At 43.0% G+C, this 17,490-nt stretch overlaps 1 protein-coding gene across 1 annotated transcript in view; it reads right to left on the bottom strand.

Moving 5' to 3' along the window:
* Positions 1 to 319: 319 nt before the first annotated feature.
* MB21D2 (Mab-21 domain containing 2) overlaps positions 320 to 17,490 on the bottom strand; it is a 108,226-nt gene continuing 91,055 nt past the window's right edge. Inside the window, exon 2 of the mRNA XM_087861516.1 lies at positions 320 to 3,154. Within this exon, the coding sequence (XP_087717642.1) occupies positions 1,890 to 3,154 (1,265 nt within the window). The 3' untranslated portion in view covers positions 320 to 1,889. The remainder of the gene's footprint in view (positions 3,155 to 17,490) is intronic.

Genomic DNA, 17,490 nt, shown 5'->3' on the forward strand with positions numbered 1-17,490 from the left:
GGAACAGCTTACATCATATGACGAATCCCTAATTAATAATTTTGGCCAAGGAAATAGTTATGCCAATCGGTCGTATACCATGTCTCGAACTGGGAATGGAGTCATTTCAGGAGAAGGACATAGATTATGTGGAGGATAGGTAGATACCAGTAGAAAAACTGGGGAAATGGACAAATGAATACTGGATGTCCACTGCATGGGCATCTGATGTGAAAGACAATAGCAAACCCAGTGCTGCATTTACTGAAAATCATTGTTAGTATTATTAATAAGAAAATAGCTTCTGGATCACAAATTAACAACAGCAACAACAACAAAATTCCAAGGCCAGTATGTTTCTTTTATTATTTTATGTTTGACTTAAGATGGTTGAATGATTTCATTTTCAGTTATAAGCATTACATTAATTCCCATGCAAAAACCCAAGACCGCATATGCCTGATTTCAGTTGGCCAAAAACCAACCTGTGGGTCTGGACATTCGAGATCAAATCCAAAATGTTGCTTGACCTTTCCATGGTCATCCTTTGCAATACCAGCAGGGCCCCTGACCTCTCAAACACCACAGTTTGCCATGAGTCCACACCAAAACAAGGAGCCAATGCCTTGAAGTACCTAAACCTGGCAAGTGATTTCATTCATGAAGAGAAGACACCTTCACACGAAGCTACCACCCACAGATATGTCCTCGTTCCTGCTCTGTAGAAAAACCTGCTTTTGAACAGACATGGTATCTTCCACTTGGGGATTATAAATTCTTTCTGCCAGTTTTCCCCACAACTCCCGGTAGAAGCAAAGAGACTTTACAAAAAAAGCTTACCTCTATAACCCCAAAGGCAGTACATTACAAAGACACCTACTCTATCAAGTATATATTTTCTCCAGCTTCAGATGGTCTCTAGCAGGTGTAAAGCTTCACAAACTTCTCTCAGTGAGACAGGAACCAGGAATATCAAAGAGGGCAAAACAGGACCCCACAATTAAAGGAGAACGAAACAAATGCAAAGAATTATTCTACTGATTGAGAGAAATGGGCTAAATTAAAAAAATGATAGCATTTCAACAGTGGATGTCAATTTATATTGAAACACACACATTGGAACTCTGACAATGGCCAAGATTTCATTAGTGCAAATAACAATTATAATGGTATGTTCTTTAATAGGATTTAAATAAGGCTTCAAATAATTACACACACTAAAACTACCATTTGGAAACCTTAATTCTGTTTGGAAAGTTGTCAAACACAGCCTCCAAACCATCCAAAGTTCTGATCTGAGGACAATTACATTCAATGAGGTTGCTCCCAAACACAACTGGTAGCGTTACCACTTTCAAAGTCCACGTTGTCTGGTGGAGAGAGGGAAACTACTCCGGTCACTGGTCAAAAGAAAGAAATCCAGCTAACATACCAGGTAGTTTCCAGGTTCAGATGATTCTCAACTATCTGTAGTGATGAAAGCTCATTTAAAAAAAAAAAAAAAAAGAATCCTGAAGCGCCAGAAAGAGATCTGTTGCCCTATCCTCATTAACAAATTTGCACAAAGCATGAAAACGGTAAAAAGCAAGAGAATTCATGGGCATTTTCACCTATGGCTCAAGTTCTCCTTAAAAAACAAAAAAACCCCAAACCAAAAACAATGTGACAATACCTACAAAAAGTAAACAACAAAATCAGAGGCAGAATATGAAAGAGTAATACACTGCTTCAGAGCCTGTGCCGTCCTGCAGAACCAGGAAACTTAAAAGGTGTTCTTAACAGATCCAATCGAGGCTGGATATGTAAAAAACGGAAAGTCAGCATCACAAACCACACAACACATTATGAGAGTTTGAGAACAAGGAAAAAGAAAAAAAAAAAAAAAGAAAAAGAAAAAGGCAGCAAAATGCTCAGAAAAATTTATCATCGATTCTGAAGTGGGGCCTCGTGACGTCATCAGGGTTAATAAAGACAGAGATGGACTTCCCCGGGTTCTCAGTCACTAGCTGTTGCAGTTTTTTGGCCAAACGGTCATCAGGCTGGTTGGGGTCCCCTCCGTCGGACTGCGGGGAGGGGATGCTGGTGGTGCTCCCTCGCCTCTGCAGCTCCAGCGTCAGCCGGTTGGCCGCCTTGACGTGCTCGATGGCGGTGCGCAAGTGCTCGGCCGGGTCCGAGCGGACGGAGGAGAGCTTCCGCGCGTGGAGCACCACGGTCTCCTCCGACAGGTGCTCCAGCATGTTGCACTGAGGGATGAAATAATTGGGGCACATCTTGTTGACCAGACAGTGTTGCAGGTCATCAATGAGGCCCAGCAAAAAGTGGGCTGCAAAGTCTTCTTGGGCCAAGTAGTTGGCGGGAAGTCTGTCACAGGCCCAGAGCATTATGCTCCGGAGGTGATAGGGGCTGAGAGCCTTGGGCCGGGACAGGAGTTTAATGATGATGGCTTTGCAGGCCTGGTAGGCCTGCATGAGGCTACTAGAGATGCACTTCTTCAGCTGCACCTCGCTCCTGGCGAAGGACAGCCGCCATTCGTTGTCCTTCTTGCCCTTGTAGGAGCAAGCAGGCACCAAGTAAAACCCACTGATGACCTCTTCCTCGGTGATCTTCCCATCCCAAAAGTGGTTCTCCATGAGCCAGCTCTGGGCCACTGCAGGCCAGCCTTTGAAAGATACCACGGGGACAATATCATACAACATCCGACTGCTCCCCACGCCCAGGATGATGGAGATGATGGTCCCGTTCTTTTCTACCTTTTCCACCTTTGGCATCCCTCGCTGGGGTTTCTTCTGGATCTCTGATAGGACAATGCTGATGGAGTCATAGAACCAGTCAGCCACTTTGGTTGGGGAGAAGAAGTAGTTGGTGGCACCATTGATGTGGTCCACGATGGTGCAGCAGTCTTTCCACTTACTGATTGTCCCCTCATCAAAGAGCCGGAGGCTCAGCCAAGAGTGGCACAAGGCTGAGTGGCGCATATCGAGTGTCACAGGCTGATTACGGTCATGCAGCTTAAGGGCTGGCACCAGAAGAGTGAAGTCCATATCATAGTCTGTCCCCCGGGCATAGACATTAAGCTCATCTAAGTCCAGGTCCACCACGCCTTCCCGGACTCCCCCGGAGAGCAACAGGTACTCATTGGCCACTGGCAGTTTTTGGTCCAGCTTTTGCACCATTCCTAGAAACAGAAAGAGAAAACACTATTATAGGAAATACACACACCAGATTCTTTTGCATCAGTATAGAATGTGCTGAGTTTCTAAGACCCACTATTCATTAGAAGTACAAAATCAGATCTTCGACTGCTGCCTGGGCCCAGCCAGCGGTATGCTTTGTTTTTTCTCATAGGCAATAGAATACATCCTTTACAGAGTGGGAGAATTAACGACAGATTTTCTCTTGTGGCAAGAGCAGTATCTTTTTCAATCATAAACCGGGGGTCTTCTTACCCCAGTCATCATCTTGGTTGGTGGCACTGCCATCCACTGGGTCATTCAGGCTGAACACCTCGGTAAGCTTTGAGTCTTTGATGGCTTCTACCATCAAATTTTAAGTATATAACCTCTGCGACATTTCTCACTCCTTCCCCGTTCTCCATCTCTGCTGCCATCATATAAAGCCAGGCTCTTTTATCTCTTGCCCAAACAGCCTCCCACCCCTAGGTTCTTCCTGCTTAAACCTTCCTCTGTCCCGGAGACTCTCAGTGTAGGCTGTGGACACTGAATGTGGGACACTGGGAGGGGTTGTGAGGTCATAACTCTTCCCATAATAACACTAACACAGTATTTGCCCTTGTTTACTGTGTTGACACTTGAACTGATGGTTGATGGGACAAAAGCAAAAGGCGGGTCAAAGTGCTAGGCAGTCGTGAAGACAGTGGCACCAAACTACACTAGCAGTCCTTGGACTCTTTATTGCTGACATGTACTAGCATTGAAAAAAAAAAGTTGAGTTGCACTGAAGAAAATCCCTAAGGAAAAGAAAAATGGGTTAATTTTTCTCATATCCCAACTCTAGCGCCACCTTTCTAATGTTCTGTGCAACAAAACGGCAGGTGACCATAGAGCACGTCTGCCTCATACTGAAATACAAAAGCTGTTTTCAAGAAGAGTGCCCGTGTTGGAGTTCTGGGCTAAGTTAGCAGCTTTGTTCGTGGAAGACTATTTTTACTTTGAAGAACAACTGATCAACTACGGGCATTCAGACTTGGGTATCTGGTAGACATTTTCATTAAAAAATGAACAGTTAGCCTGTCTTCGCAAAAACAACTACAATATTTGTTGCCAATGAAAAAAACTGGAGTTTTCCAACAAAAAAAGCGCTAAATTTTAGAAAATTCATCTTTTGCACCATGAGCTTAATATCTTCCCAAATGGTATACTTTTCTGGTAAGATTGGTGGTGACATTAAAAAATGTGATTTTGGATGCTAATGAGAGCTCTTTAAGAGTACGGATCACGTCTCAAATCTGTATTAGGCAGGCTTTGGGCTCTGCACCCAACAGGCGCACAACTGAACTGAATGGCAAAGAAACAAACGGATGGACTTCATGGGGCTTAACCACGAAGAGCTTAAATAGTTATAGACTAAATGTAGATGACTGCTCCATGACAGCCAGCATCACTGTCAGTGACTTACTTAATCTTTTCTCCAAATATTGCGAAGAACTGTCGCAAACTACAATTCCCTTACTCGCTGCAATTACTTTTTTTTTTTTTTTAAAGATTTTATTTATTTATTCAACAGAGATAGAGACAGCCAGTGAGAGAGAGAACACAAGCAGGGGGAGTGGGAGAGGAAGAAGCAGGCTCATAGCAGAGGAGCCTGATATGGGGCTCGATCCCAGAAGGCCAGGATCACGCCCTGAGCCGAAGGCAGACGCTTAACCGCTGTGCCACCCAGGCGCCCCTCGCTGCAATTACTTTTAATCAACATAGTTTACTATTCATAGGACAACTCCAGTGCACATAAATAAGCCTTGTATATGTGTTTATGCTACCATCTTATTTCAGGATTTAATACTCAAGTGAAATAAAAATGTGTTCTTTTCATTCTTTAAAATCCTATTGTCCAAACCATATTAACCACGAAAAACTCTTATTTAGTCCCATTTCCTTACAAATAGCAATATAGCAAGCTATCACTTTGTTTTAAAGTAATCAAAAAGTTACCCAAGTTTAAAGAATCCACAACTAGTCAGAAAGAGAATCCAGTGTACCTGACTTTTGAGGCTGTTTCTCACATGCCTTGTGCTGTCCCACCCACATCCCGTTTCAATAAAGGACTTCTTGTCCCAGCTGCTGGGAATCTGTCAGCACAATCCCTTAAGGACCGGCTGCAAAGAGCCAGCTCACCCAAAGTCATGTCCTGTGTTTGGGGTGAGGGTGGGGGGTACACATTCTAATCCAGAGATCCCAGAGGGGCCGGCTAAGGCTGACATTGCGGCCTGGAAAGAAACCTGACTTCTCCCTCCGCCCGATCCTGCTTTGGGTCCCTACCTTCCACAGTGGCTGATTCCAGGGGGGGCTTCTTAATAAATATCCTCGGGGCACTTGGCTGGCTCAGTTGGCTGAGCATCCAACTCTTGATTTCAGCTCAGGTCATGATCTCGTAGGTTGTAGGATGGAGCTGGCATTGGGCTCCGCCCTCAGTCGGGAGTCTCTGGGATTCTCTCTCCTCCCTCGGTCCACCCCCCACACAGGTGCACATGTGCTCTCTCTCGCTCTCTCTCAAATAAATAAATCTTTTAAAAAAATAAATAAATATCCTAACTCCATTCAAAGGGGGCTTCCTAAGGAACCCACTGTAATTGGGTTGTACATTCTAACCAAGCAAAACCAACCTGCGCTAGAAAGTCAGCAGGGAAAATTTATCTTCCTTTTAAAAGTGTTTTCGAAAACCAAATTTTGTAACCAAGGATTAAAAGTTATCATAAACACCAAAACCCAGATTCATTTCTCAATTGTCATGTTTCAGTATTAACCTCATCTTTACAATGTAACAATTACCACTCCAAGTTTTTAGCTATAGCTATAAACAGATAGGGTTTGCTTCTCAGAACCCAGGGTAGCTTGGGAAAACCATTTTCACTATATTATAGGTTCACAGGTAGGTGGTTACTTTCAAAAATAAACGCTTGATAATGAAATAATTTATTCATCATTAGTTCAAATATCTTTAAATTCTAGCATTTGGTGCCATAAATACACATAGGAACCATGTTGAAATGTGTTATGATTAAGAAGTAAGATCTGAATAAATTAGAAGTGGTATTATAATTTGGATACCATATCACTGTTCCCTCTTAGGCATACATGGCTCAAAACTCTGTATGTTCTCTTTTGTCCTAGACAGGATCAAACTGGCTCTGAGCATACCAGCAAGGGCTTGTCTAGACAACCAGAGTAAGTTGTGTATTAACAGGCTGGGTATAATTTGTTTACAAACATGCCACTGCATTTTGCCTTGGACAGTCAATTTTTGTTTGGATATTCACAAGGTAAGAAAAAGCTAAAACTCCCTTCTGCCCTCTACTGGATGAAAGAAGTTTTAACATGCTCTCACTTGTTAATGTATACACTAGGAACCTTCCTGCCGGTAATAAAATATTCTTTTTCCTCCCAGATGTGGCTTATGCACCTAGTTAAAATGTTGCCCCTCCTTTCAGGAGTCACAAAAGTATTTGGCTAAACTCTTCCCAGGAGTTCGGTTAATTTTGGACACTTCCTCCTTTAGAGGGCAGAGAAAGGAAAGAAAGCAAAGCAAATATTGCTGAGGCTCATTTGCTAAGCTCCTAAAAGTTAGAAAGTCCCCAAGGCCACATATTTCTGGAAGCTAATCCCCTGTGACATCCTCATTTACAGTTAGCCCGCCTGAGCCCATTAGTCTGCAGTTTTACCAATGACTTGGTAACACAAACTGGAGCAGGCCCAGCATTCTACTCAAATGCCCTCCTTGAAAACTTTTCTGGGCTCAGTTTAAATGAAAATGAGCTGACATCAGCTATCATGGCAGATGGGTTGCCATGCAACTAAAACACAGCCAGGGACTGGAGGGAAAAAAATTCAACCATATACTTGGGCCATGGGCACCAGTTCCAACAAGTGCTATCTGTGAATTGATCCAAGGATTTCTGTGTAATTACAGGAGGGTGAGATCCAGTGACTGGCTGTTTAGCTATTAGCAAATTATCCAAAACCATGAGTGAGAACAAAAGGAAGAATCACACATTAACAATGAGCTTGTTAGCAGGAGAAATGGCTTATTCCCCTGGGTGGGTCTCTTCTTTTTCATGGAAGCATGGGCATATGTTTGCTCTTAAAAACACAAAAACTGCCCCTCAGCCTCCCTTTCTGTAAGTTGAGTCCTTGATTTTGCTTTATTTCTAGTTTCTACTTAAGAAGACCTTCGTGTTACTGGTGAAACCAGTTACTAAAGAGTTAACAGGGCAGCTAAGCCAGGCTGCAACTCTTTCACCCAAATCTGCTTGTTCTCAGGAATGCTGTCTGCCACCACGTTTCTGTAGCCTAATATTCTTGCCCACACTGTGATAACCAAGTATTAATTTCGTTGTTTTGCCCAGACTCAAGATTTCATCAAAAAGCCAGCCAAGCCAGTCAGGACCCCTGGCTTCCTCTTTGAGCATAAGGAAATGAAATTAACACTCCCCTGCTCAGTAACTTCCTCTGCCGGATTTTGAGTCACCATAGTGAATCTCCCCCTTGACCCAGTCCCTTTTCCACTTGCCTTTAGAAATCCTCCACTCTCCCCCAGCACCCCCTGCAACCCCCGGGGGAGGCGGATTTAAGGCTTGCCCTCCCACCCCCTCATTTGGCTGCCTCTTGAAGAGACACTTTCCTTGCTGCACTCTCAAGGTCTCAGTGGTTGGGTTCCTGGTGCAGGGGACAGAAGGATTTGGGTTCTGTTTACACTGGGGCCTCGAGGTTAAGGAATGACTTCCAGGTCATCCACTTAGTCCTTTGCTGATTATCTTTAGAATATCTAGTGAAAAATGGAGCTCTGTCCCTGACACCCTTATATTCTAGTGAATAAAACTTTATCACATTCCACCGAATACAAATTACAAGCCGCCATCACTCAAGCACATAATGCCAGGCTGTTAACGCTGGCACACCAGAACCAGGTATGGTTTCCAGCCTCATAGTTTCTCTCCAGTAGATATGTGGGGACTCAGGGAGGTAATTTAATAAGTACGAAGTAGATGAGGGAAATTGGTCCTTGTGCAGATTCCATAAAAAAACAAAACAAAACAAAGCTGTTACCTATGATGGGGGGAGAAAGACAGGTCAAAGAGGTAAAATGTTTATGTCTTATTATTAAAGCTACAGAATTAGATAAATTTTGCCTCTGTATCTTTGACTATGTATATCAAGGATTTCTATGTAGATTAAAAAAGACCTGAGTATCTTGACAATATTCATTTCATTAAAAGATGTTATCTTTTCCACCCAAACTCATGTGGCACACTGACAGTGCCCTGTGATAGCAATGGCGCTCTCTAGTGGGAAGGGTATGGAATGGACCGTTGCAGACGAAGTGCTTCTGTGATTCGGATACACCTCCTCGGCGAACGGTCTACTGGTTGTTAATAAATAATATAAAACCTTCCTATAAAAAACTGATTTCTACTTCAAAGAAATAAATATTTTTGTCAAGCTTACTCACACCCTAAGAAGTAGGCACGGCCACTTTCTAAGAAAGGCACCAATCTACGGGATTTTTAATGACTCCCATTTGGGGAGGATTTTAGTATTTTCCTCACTGGTGGCCAGAAATCATATATGTGGAGTCCCTCACCTTGCAGGTGAAAAAACTGAGGTTCAGAAAGGAGAAATAACTCATTCGACAGATTAACAGCACTGTTATTCCCACAATTGTTGCAAAGGTCAGAATGGCATAGACCTACTGCTCTCCTTATGATGACAACTGAACTTGACATAAATGCAGAAAGGTCTGAAAGGGAAGCAGCAGGGGTCTCAAGGCAAAGTGTCAACCTTGTGCTTTCATTGGTCAAAGTTGTGGTGTGACTTTAGACCAGCAGCAGAACATGTCTGAGCATCCACAGTTATCATAAGGAAGAACAGACCTTATCTGTCTTGCAAGAAGCTATTAGTATTCCAAAATAAATTGACTAGAAGACACAGGAAATAGAGAAGGAAGATACCAGTGGAATGTCTCAGCTTTTTCAATAACCTGTTGAGTGATCATTAATATTAACAGTTATAGCAATATATTCTTAAGGCAAAGAGCCTGTTCTTTTTGGCATAATGTCAACTGCAGGTAATCTTATTTAAATCTTTTAGAAAACTGATTACCTTACATATGGTAATGACCTATTTTTTTTTTTAAAGATTTTATTTATTTGAGATAGAGCGAGAATGAGCAAGTGAGAGAGAGAGAGAGAGAGAGAAATCACAGGGGAGTGGGCAGAGGGAGAGGGAGAAGAGAAGCAGGCTCTCCACCGATCAGGGAGCCCGACTCGGGGCTCAATCCCAGGACCCTGGGATCACGACTGAGCCACCCAGGCGTCCCAGTAATGACCTTTTTTTTTTTTTTTTTTAAAGATTTTATTTATTTGAGATGGAGCAGGAACAGGGGTGAGGGGCAGAGGGAGAGGAACAAGTAGACTCCCCATTGAGCAGGGAGCCTGATGCAGGGCTTATCCCAGGACACTGAGACCATGATCTGAGCCGAAGGCAGTGGCTTAACCAACTGAACCACCCAGGTGCCCCTGGTAATGATCTATTGACCAAATATATATAGTCATTGGTCTGATTCAAAAGGTGACTCTTCAAAGGAGTCTCCCTTGCTTGATCTTTCCTTGTTTTGATACAGATATGTGTGCAACAGCACTGGAATAAGAAAGGCTTGGGTTTAAATCTGGGTTTGTCATTAAGTAAGCCAGACAAGTTATTTAACATTTTTGAGCTTCCAATTCTTCATATATTTAAAACAAACAAACAAACCATAAAACCACCCTTTTGGAGTTGATATGAAATGCCTAAGCACATGGTAGATATTTCGCTCCTTCTCCCCATATGTTCTTCCCTTTCTCCACCATCTATAAAACTGGAACAGCAAACAACACCTATTCCACGGAGTTGTTCTGAAGATTTAACTAAACCCGTCTAAAGCCTCTAGCACATGCAAGGCGTACAAAACATGTTAGATGAAGGGAAATGAATGGAGCATTCTCTCCCCTCGCTGCACCCGGGCTGCTGCTAGCCTACAGATGCTTCCTCTGATGAATGCCATCGTGTGGCATGGCACACCGCTTGGCAAGTAGAGGGCAGGCTGGATTCCAGCCCTTTCTTGTTCCTTCTGAACCAGTGCCCTGCAGCATAAATAATCTGCACGCCCCCACGGAGGGCCTCGATCGTACATTAGCACTTTCTGCGCTTATTGAATAGTGGGCCTTCCTTACTCATGGCTTATTTTCCCTCCTCAATAGGATAATAGAACACATTTGACACAGTAATTGGCAAAGAAGCTCAGCAAATGGAAGATACCGTCACAATCGGCCATAAGCTCCTGTAGTCAGGTTTTATTACCGCAGTGGCTGACACAGATCCTGGGATCAGAAGGCAACTGCTTGGTGAGTGTACAGATTGTTTCCATCAACTCCAATGCCTCGGTAACCGCATCTTGGGGATCACAGAATTTGCCACACAATATAATATGAAATACTGTCAGCACATATCTATAAGATCGTTTAGTAATAATTCAAAAATCGGAATGAAAAAAAAAAGCCTAATTTTTCATTATTTACTTTTTAAAAAATTAAAGTTCTAGAAATTGGTGGGCTTTGTCAGAGTCTACTTAGCTATTGTGAACACAATGAGCATGAGTTAGGCCTGGATTCAAGTCCAATCCGCCCATGACCGACATAATTAACCACTCTGGGTCTCAACTGGGGAATGAAGTTGAGGAATGAGAACGAATTTTAGTGGGGTGCTCAAAGGGATAAGACAAGAAAATGCACACCAAATTACTTAGCATGTGCCCTGATAACTACTTGGCAGCCAATAAAGAGAGGGTTCTAAGCACACACATACAATACACATTATCAATATATTTTCCCTATCTCGTAAGTCTTGCCTTTTTTTTTTTTTCTTTTAGTTTTTAGGATAGTTTAAAAGCTCATGGTTTCTGCCAATCAGAACTTAATGGCAAAACTCAAGGGGGCATCTTGTTAGTCCCACCTACCAGCTTCCCACAGCCAAAACAGGGCACGAAAGCTACATGTTGTCAATTTACAAGAAGTCTTCACCTTGGAAGGCTCATTCTTGAAAGATAAAAACAACAGCAAGTGGAAAGCAAGTGTAATGCCAATATGGTATTAAATGGCTATCTAAGGACACAGAAACGTATCAATGATGACCAGATCACCCTTCTCCTGATCTGCAGAAGAAGCAATAAGCTTGTGATGGAGATGTTCAGAATCAAGTCAGCTGTACCCCCCTCGCCTCTGCCTGTGACCCCCACCCCATGGGTGTGGTTTGCATTCCTTTCCCATTTGAGGATGTCTATGCTAAGTAAACCACTTAATTTCTCTGAAACTGGAAAGCCGGTTTGGATCGGGGGAGGGGGTCGTCTACATTTTAGAAGAGAAATAATGAAGTAAGCCAAGTTCAGGAACTGGCAGAAATGATGGTGATGGGATTCAAAACTCAGGTTTAATTTATTCATGCATGCAACACATAGTCTTAGTGCCTCGTCTAAGCCAGAACTATGCTAGATGGTGAAGAGAAACACACAGCCTCCACTGCATAATGCTTCTCGTGTAGTGAGAAAGCCAGATATAACTGTATCAGTCAGGAGAGATGTAGTTATGTTGGGTAACAAAGCTAAAGCCTCAGTGACAGAAAGCAACAAAAGTCTTTTATTTTTCATTCAGGCTTTGTGACCATCAGGGGTTGGCTGGGGGCTCTTCTTTTCTTAATCCAGGACCCAGGTGGATAGAGCTATCCTTATCTAGAACTTCACAGTTACTCTGCTGCAGGAAAAGAAAGCCCTGGAGAATCTCTTTTCAGCAGGTAAGTGCTCTGGTCTGGAAATGACAGATACCATTTTCTTTTCTTTTCTTTTTTTTTTTTAAGATTTTATTTATTTATTCGACAGAGATAGAGACAGCCAGTGAGAGAGGGAACACAAGCAGGGGGAGTGGAGGAGGAAGAAGCAGGCTCATAGCGGAAGAGCCTGATGTGGGGCTCAATCCCATAACGCCGGGATCACACCCTGAGCCAAAAGCAGACGCTTAACCACTGTGCCACCCAGGCGCCCCAACAGATACCATTTTCATTCATAAATCACTGGCCCAAACTAGTCACGTGGTCTCACTCACCCTAGGGAAGAAAGTGCAATTCTACCTCTGGCTGGGAAGGTAGAGAACCAGAAATATCTGATGAGCAGTGTGAACAGCTCTCACGCTAATCAATCATACACTAATGAACATATAATTATAAGCTGAGAAAATAACACTTAAGGAAATGAATAAAGGTCCCAGCCAAAACACAGAAGAGGAAGAGGAGTGCATCATTTAGCCTGGAGAATCGAAAATTCAAGAAGGCCATGAGATCCACCTTCAAATATTTGATGAGTTGCCCTGGTAAAGAAATGGGCTTTACCTGTGGGATTCCAGTAAGTAGAAGACAGAGAGAGAAATATTCTATCTCATGTGTCAGTGAAAGACCTGTCTTAGAATTTTCTGACAATGCTGCCAGTGGACAGTGGGCATTTCCTGTCCCAAGAGATGATCAATCAGAATCTTGGGGGGTGGAGCGGGAGACTACAAATACGAACACGTGACGGAGTCTGAGTGTAGATGTCTTCTAGGATGGCCACGCATCACAAAAAGCTACTACTGAAGACAGACAACTACAATACAGACTCCTAAAGCCACCTATGGCCATGCCACAGGGACCCCAGAAATAGTGGCAGTAAGAAATCCAAGGGTGCATCATGCTGGATGCCACTCTTCTCTCTCATTGAGTTTACTCATCTACATTTTTAACCTGCAGCCCAGCTGCGGTCACATCCTCTAAACTCTGCCAGTGTTAAAAGGGGAGAGCACAGTACTAGCAATAACACATAATGGCAAAAGAAGGACTGAATTTATAGAGCACATTTTCAAAGTATGCACATCTCATACCAAAGGCTCTCTGAGAAGGGCACATTTATTGGCTCTACTATGCATTAAGGCACAGGTGGAATGTTTTACCTGTCATCTCATCCAATGCTCGTGGTACTTTCAAGTTCATAATACTGTCCCCATTTTACAGATGAGGAAATCAGGATAAATAACAAATAAATTGTTCATGGTCATGATAGCTGAGCTGAGATCCAAATTCAAGTTGATTCCATACTCTTTTCACTATCCCATGCTCCTTTCCAGTATTAAGAGTGCTCTTCTAGGAAACAAACAGTTTAATATCTTCAAGCCTTTAAAACTGCCATGTACGACACGATAGGAAATAGGGGAAGCTTATTTCTCTATCTAAAAATAAAACAGATCCTATTTTCGAATGAAATGATTTCTAAAGCAGATGAATAGCTGATTTTAGCCATCCCTAAGGAATGAAGTGTATGAGCAAAATGGGTCATGGATCATAGGAAAGCATGATTATAAATGACAAAAAAAAAAAAGCTATCTAGCGCTGAGACACATAACTACGTGTGCACACACGTGTATGTGTTGCACACGTAACTCTTAGACCATTTTCAGAGAGCATCCCACAAGTGTTTTCAACACAGCAACATTCTTGGCATTCTTTCAGGACCCCAAGACAAACTCTGAGAACGTTCCCACCTATTTAGACGCACAGTCTAATTTACGTATTTTAATCTAACAGTGAAGCCTTCATTTTAAAGTCAAATCCCCTCAATTGCTATGACTAGGTTGTGGAGCCAGATTGACGGTGTCTGAGAACTCATAACCACAAAGCCATAAGCTCTTTCTGAGTTCTGAAGCAGGAAAATCTTTTTCCCCTGAGGACACAGTATCTACAAGTGACCACTTCTCTTTCCTGTGTAAAACTAAGCTCAGACACACCGAGAGCCAGGGGGAAAGAAACATGAGGAATTCTGCGCCTTCTCAAAACACAGCCCCTTCCCCCACCGACAAACCAAAAACCAAAAACCAACTGGTATCCCTAAGCCTATATGAAGAGATAGCCTGCTTGTGACCCAGCAGCCTAAGAAAATACAACACTGCGCATTAAAACTGGGCTTTACGGTTGTGGTCTACACTACATACTTAGAGTTTCTGCATTAGCTCAGAATGATCCCTATGTATATAAACAGGGCCCCTCTAGAGGATTTTTAAATCATCATTGGCTAGTGACGATCTCATCTTAAAATTAGTTTCCTTTTGACAATTTCAAACATACACAATAATAGAGATAATAAAATAACAAATCACCATGTAGCCATCACCCACCTTCAACAATGATGGCTGCCACTGCTGATTCATTTATGCCCACTTTTTTTTTTCTGTCATATTTTAAAGTAAATCCCAGGCATCATATCATTTCACCCATAAACACTTCACGATATGTGTCGAACTGCCAGACACCTTTTTATTTATTTTTTATTTTTTTAAAGATTTTATTTATTTATTCGACAGAGAGAGACAGCCAGCGAGAGAGGGAACACAAGCAGGGGAGTGGGAGAGGAAGAAGCAGGCTCCCAGCGGAGTAGCCTGATGTGGGGCTCGATCCCAGAACCTGGGGATCACGCCCTGAGCCGAAGGCAGACAGGCGCCCCTGCCAGAGGCCTTTTTAAAACTGCAACCACCATTCTCATATCTAAATAAAATTAATGAGCATTCCTTATTATTATTATTATTGACTTCCCTTTATTCTACCTCTCTTCTCATGTGTGTGAATACACGAGTGTGTGGCGTGTGCGCGCGCGCTCACACGCACGTGGGCAGCAGACACTGGCGGCGCCCTGCCCGGCTCTTACAGCTGCGGGAGGCGGGTCCCCGCAAGGTGGCAGCTGCCCTCCTCCAGGCCGCAGATCCTGCTCCTTTGCCTGAGCAACGTCTCAACTCCGGCACCACGGGACGTACCCGGGACTTAATGCACAAGAATGGACACCCCTGGGGGCAGCCCTCACCCGCTGGAGGCCAGGAATCTGTGAATAAATGTCCCAGCTTCCGCACGCCTGCTGGGACAGTTCTGAAATGGGTTCTACACCACTCCCCAGAGGGTCTCACAGGAGCCATCCGCTCATGAGCTCAGTAACACACACCTTCCTGGCTTTTCTCTCTTCTCCGTTTTAACTGCTCTGTTCCCTTACCTGTGCTTCTTAGTACTACACCAACGTAGCTCTTGTTTCTGGAGCTGTGCGTGTGTGCGTGCGTGCCTGCGTGCGTGCGTAGCAGTGCTGGACAGGTTCATCTCTAATAATTCTGGGTGGAATTATAACACGTCGGATGTATAACTGGCCATGAGAACTGAAGCATAAGCCAATGATATTACTTGTTCTTGCCCACAATCAAGGTATAGATTTAGGATATGTGGCTTATAAAACTGTGTGTGAGCACACTTCTCAGAGTTCATCATCTTCCTTCACTCAGCAGGACTGTTTTCCACTTCATTTGCAGTTAGTACCTCGCCTATTCATTTATTGCTTTGTTGATATTCCAATTCTCATTTCCCAAAGGACATTCTAAAACCTCTTCTCCTTCTGGAAAACTCGGGAGAGATGAAAATTTATGTTACTTTGAAACAGGCACTCCTTCCTCAAACTATAGAGAAAACAATGGGGAGTAAGGTTTGAGGAGAAAAAGCCTGGCTTCCCAGTTTACTGCAGGAACTGGTCTTCAGAATGGAGCTTTGTTCAAGCGCACAGCCTTATTCATATGTAAAAGGTCAAACCGAATTCACAAACCAAAATAACATTTCTCTTTTAGCCTCCACCTGGGATTATTCTGCCTTTGTCCCTCTAAACTGTATGGAAAAAATTGCGGATGACATATTTAGTCTCTACATTCCATGACCTTTGCCCACACCTTCTTTAGTGTAGTGGCTTAGACCAATTATCAATTATTTGTTGGCCTGTCCGTGTCTCTCTGTCTGATGACCTGTGTGTCTCCTAACCTCACACAACAGAAGTTCAACGGATGTCAGTAAATGAATAAAGGGATGGTAGAACCTAAAGACAGAGTTTATAAGCATCTTCCAGGGTGAAAATTGCCAGGGTGATATACTTAGACAGATAGAGTCAACCTGACATTGTCATTTCCAGACACAATGAAAGACTCCAGAGCCACGATATTTACAAGCAAAGGAATCCTATTACATCCGCAGAAGAGATGGAAGCGGGAAGCTAGGACCCTGTTCATGAGCTGACCGTTAACTAACTATATGGTATCTCCACAAAGACATCTCTTATTCTTCAAGAATAATTCAAGTCTAGGACGTTTTCCAAAGCACCAGTTTTTAGCCAACAATCATAGCCAGAGATTAGAAGAAAAGCTACTATGTAATTACAGTGTGATCTAAGATCAAAGTCTAACGCCTGCTTTTTAAAACAATGATAATAGTGCATTTTTCCTTTGATGCGCAAGAACAGACCCTGTAAATAAATGGACTGTCTTTCCAAGCAATTTCTAATAACTGCCAGGAGATGGCACCCACATCCTATTCATCTACCTAGCATTTCTAGCTGGGACCCACCGTCTAAAAACCCTAAAACAGAGGCTTATTAGCAAGGGGGTAAGATTTGGTAAGACTATATTACAAGCAACCCTCCTTGGGCGGGGGGCTGTAATTCAAGATACCACCCAGGCACTCGTAACTTTGCCTTTTGGTTTCCCAGAGAAAATCTGTTGGTAATTCAAGAGCTCACAGGCTCCATCTAGGTTGAGCCAAGACTAAAAGATGCTTTGTCTGGGCAGGCAATGTGATTGACAACTGATTCTCAAAGTATATCGAAGACCTTGCTGCAAGGGACAGGCTTGCAAGGCACAGCATCACTGAATAAGGCTTCAGGTGTTAGGAATAAGGGGAATAGAGAAGGTAGAGCAAATAGTCCTTGATGTTACGAGGTTAAGGCACCACTCTTTCTGAAAATGGATTCTGACTACAAATAAGTAAGAACACTAAAAGATTTAAGGAGACAAGGCTATTAATAAAAGGAAATTGATTTTTTAACCTGGCTTCGATCGATACAATCACAACAAATACTGATTTACACTGTACGCGTGATCTAAATGTCTGTTTTGCAGTTCCCAGAGAACGGCCCCGGTCTTTTTCTTATTTGTTCCCAGCAGTCATTCTGGGAAGAGCATTAGAGTTCTCATTGCGCAGACAGGGGACCAGGGGCTCTTGGCGGCCAAATGGCTGGCGAATATAATTGCACAAAATATCTACATGGTTCTTTGGCCTAAATTAGATTAGAAACTAGTCTGACCACCCTCAATAATCTTCAAGAAAGGAAAGTTGGGTTATTTGGATTCCTTACCAGGTTACTAATTGGTTTGTTGCA

The sequence above is a fragment of the Ursus americanus genome, chromosome 4 (genome assembly GCF_024610735.1).
Source record: "Ursus americanus isolate L20-20 chromosome 4, mUrsAme1.1.p, whole genome shotgun sequence".
Taxonomy (NCBI): domain Eukaryota; kingdom Metazoa; phylum Chordata; class Mammalia; order Carnivora; family Ursidae; genus Ursus; species Ursus americanus.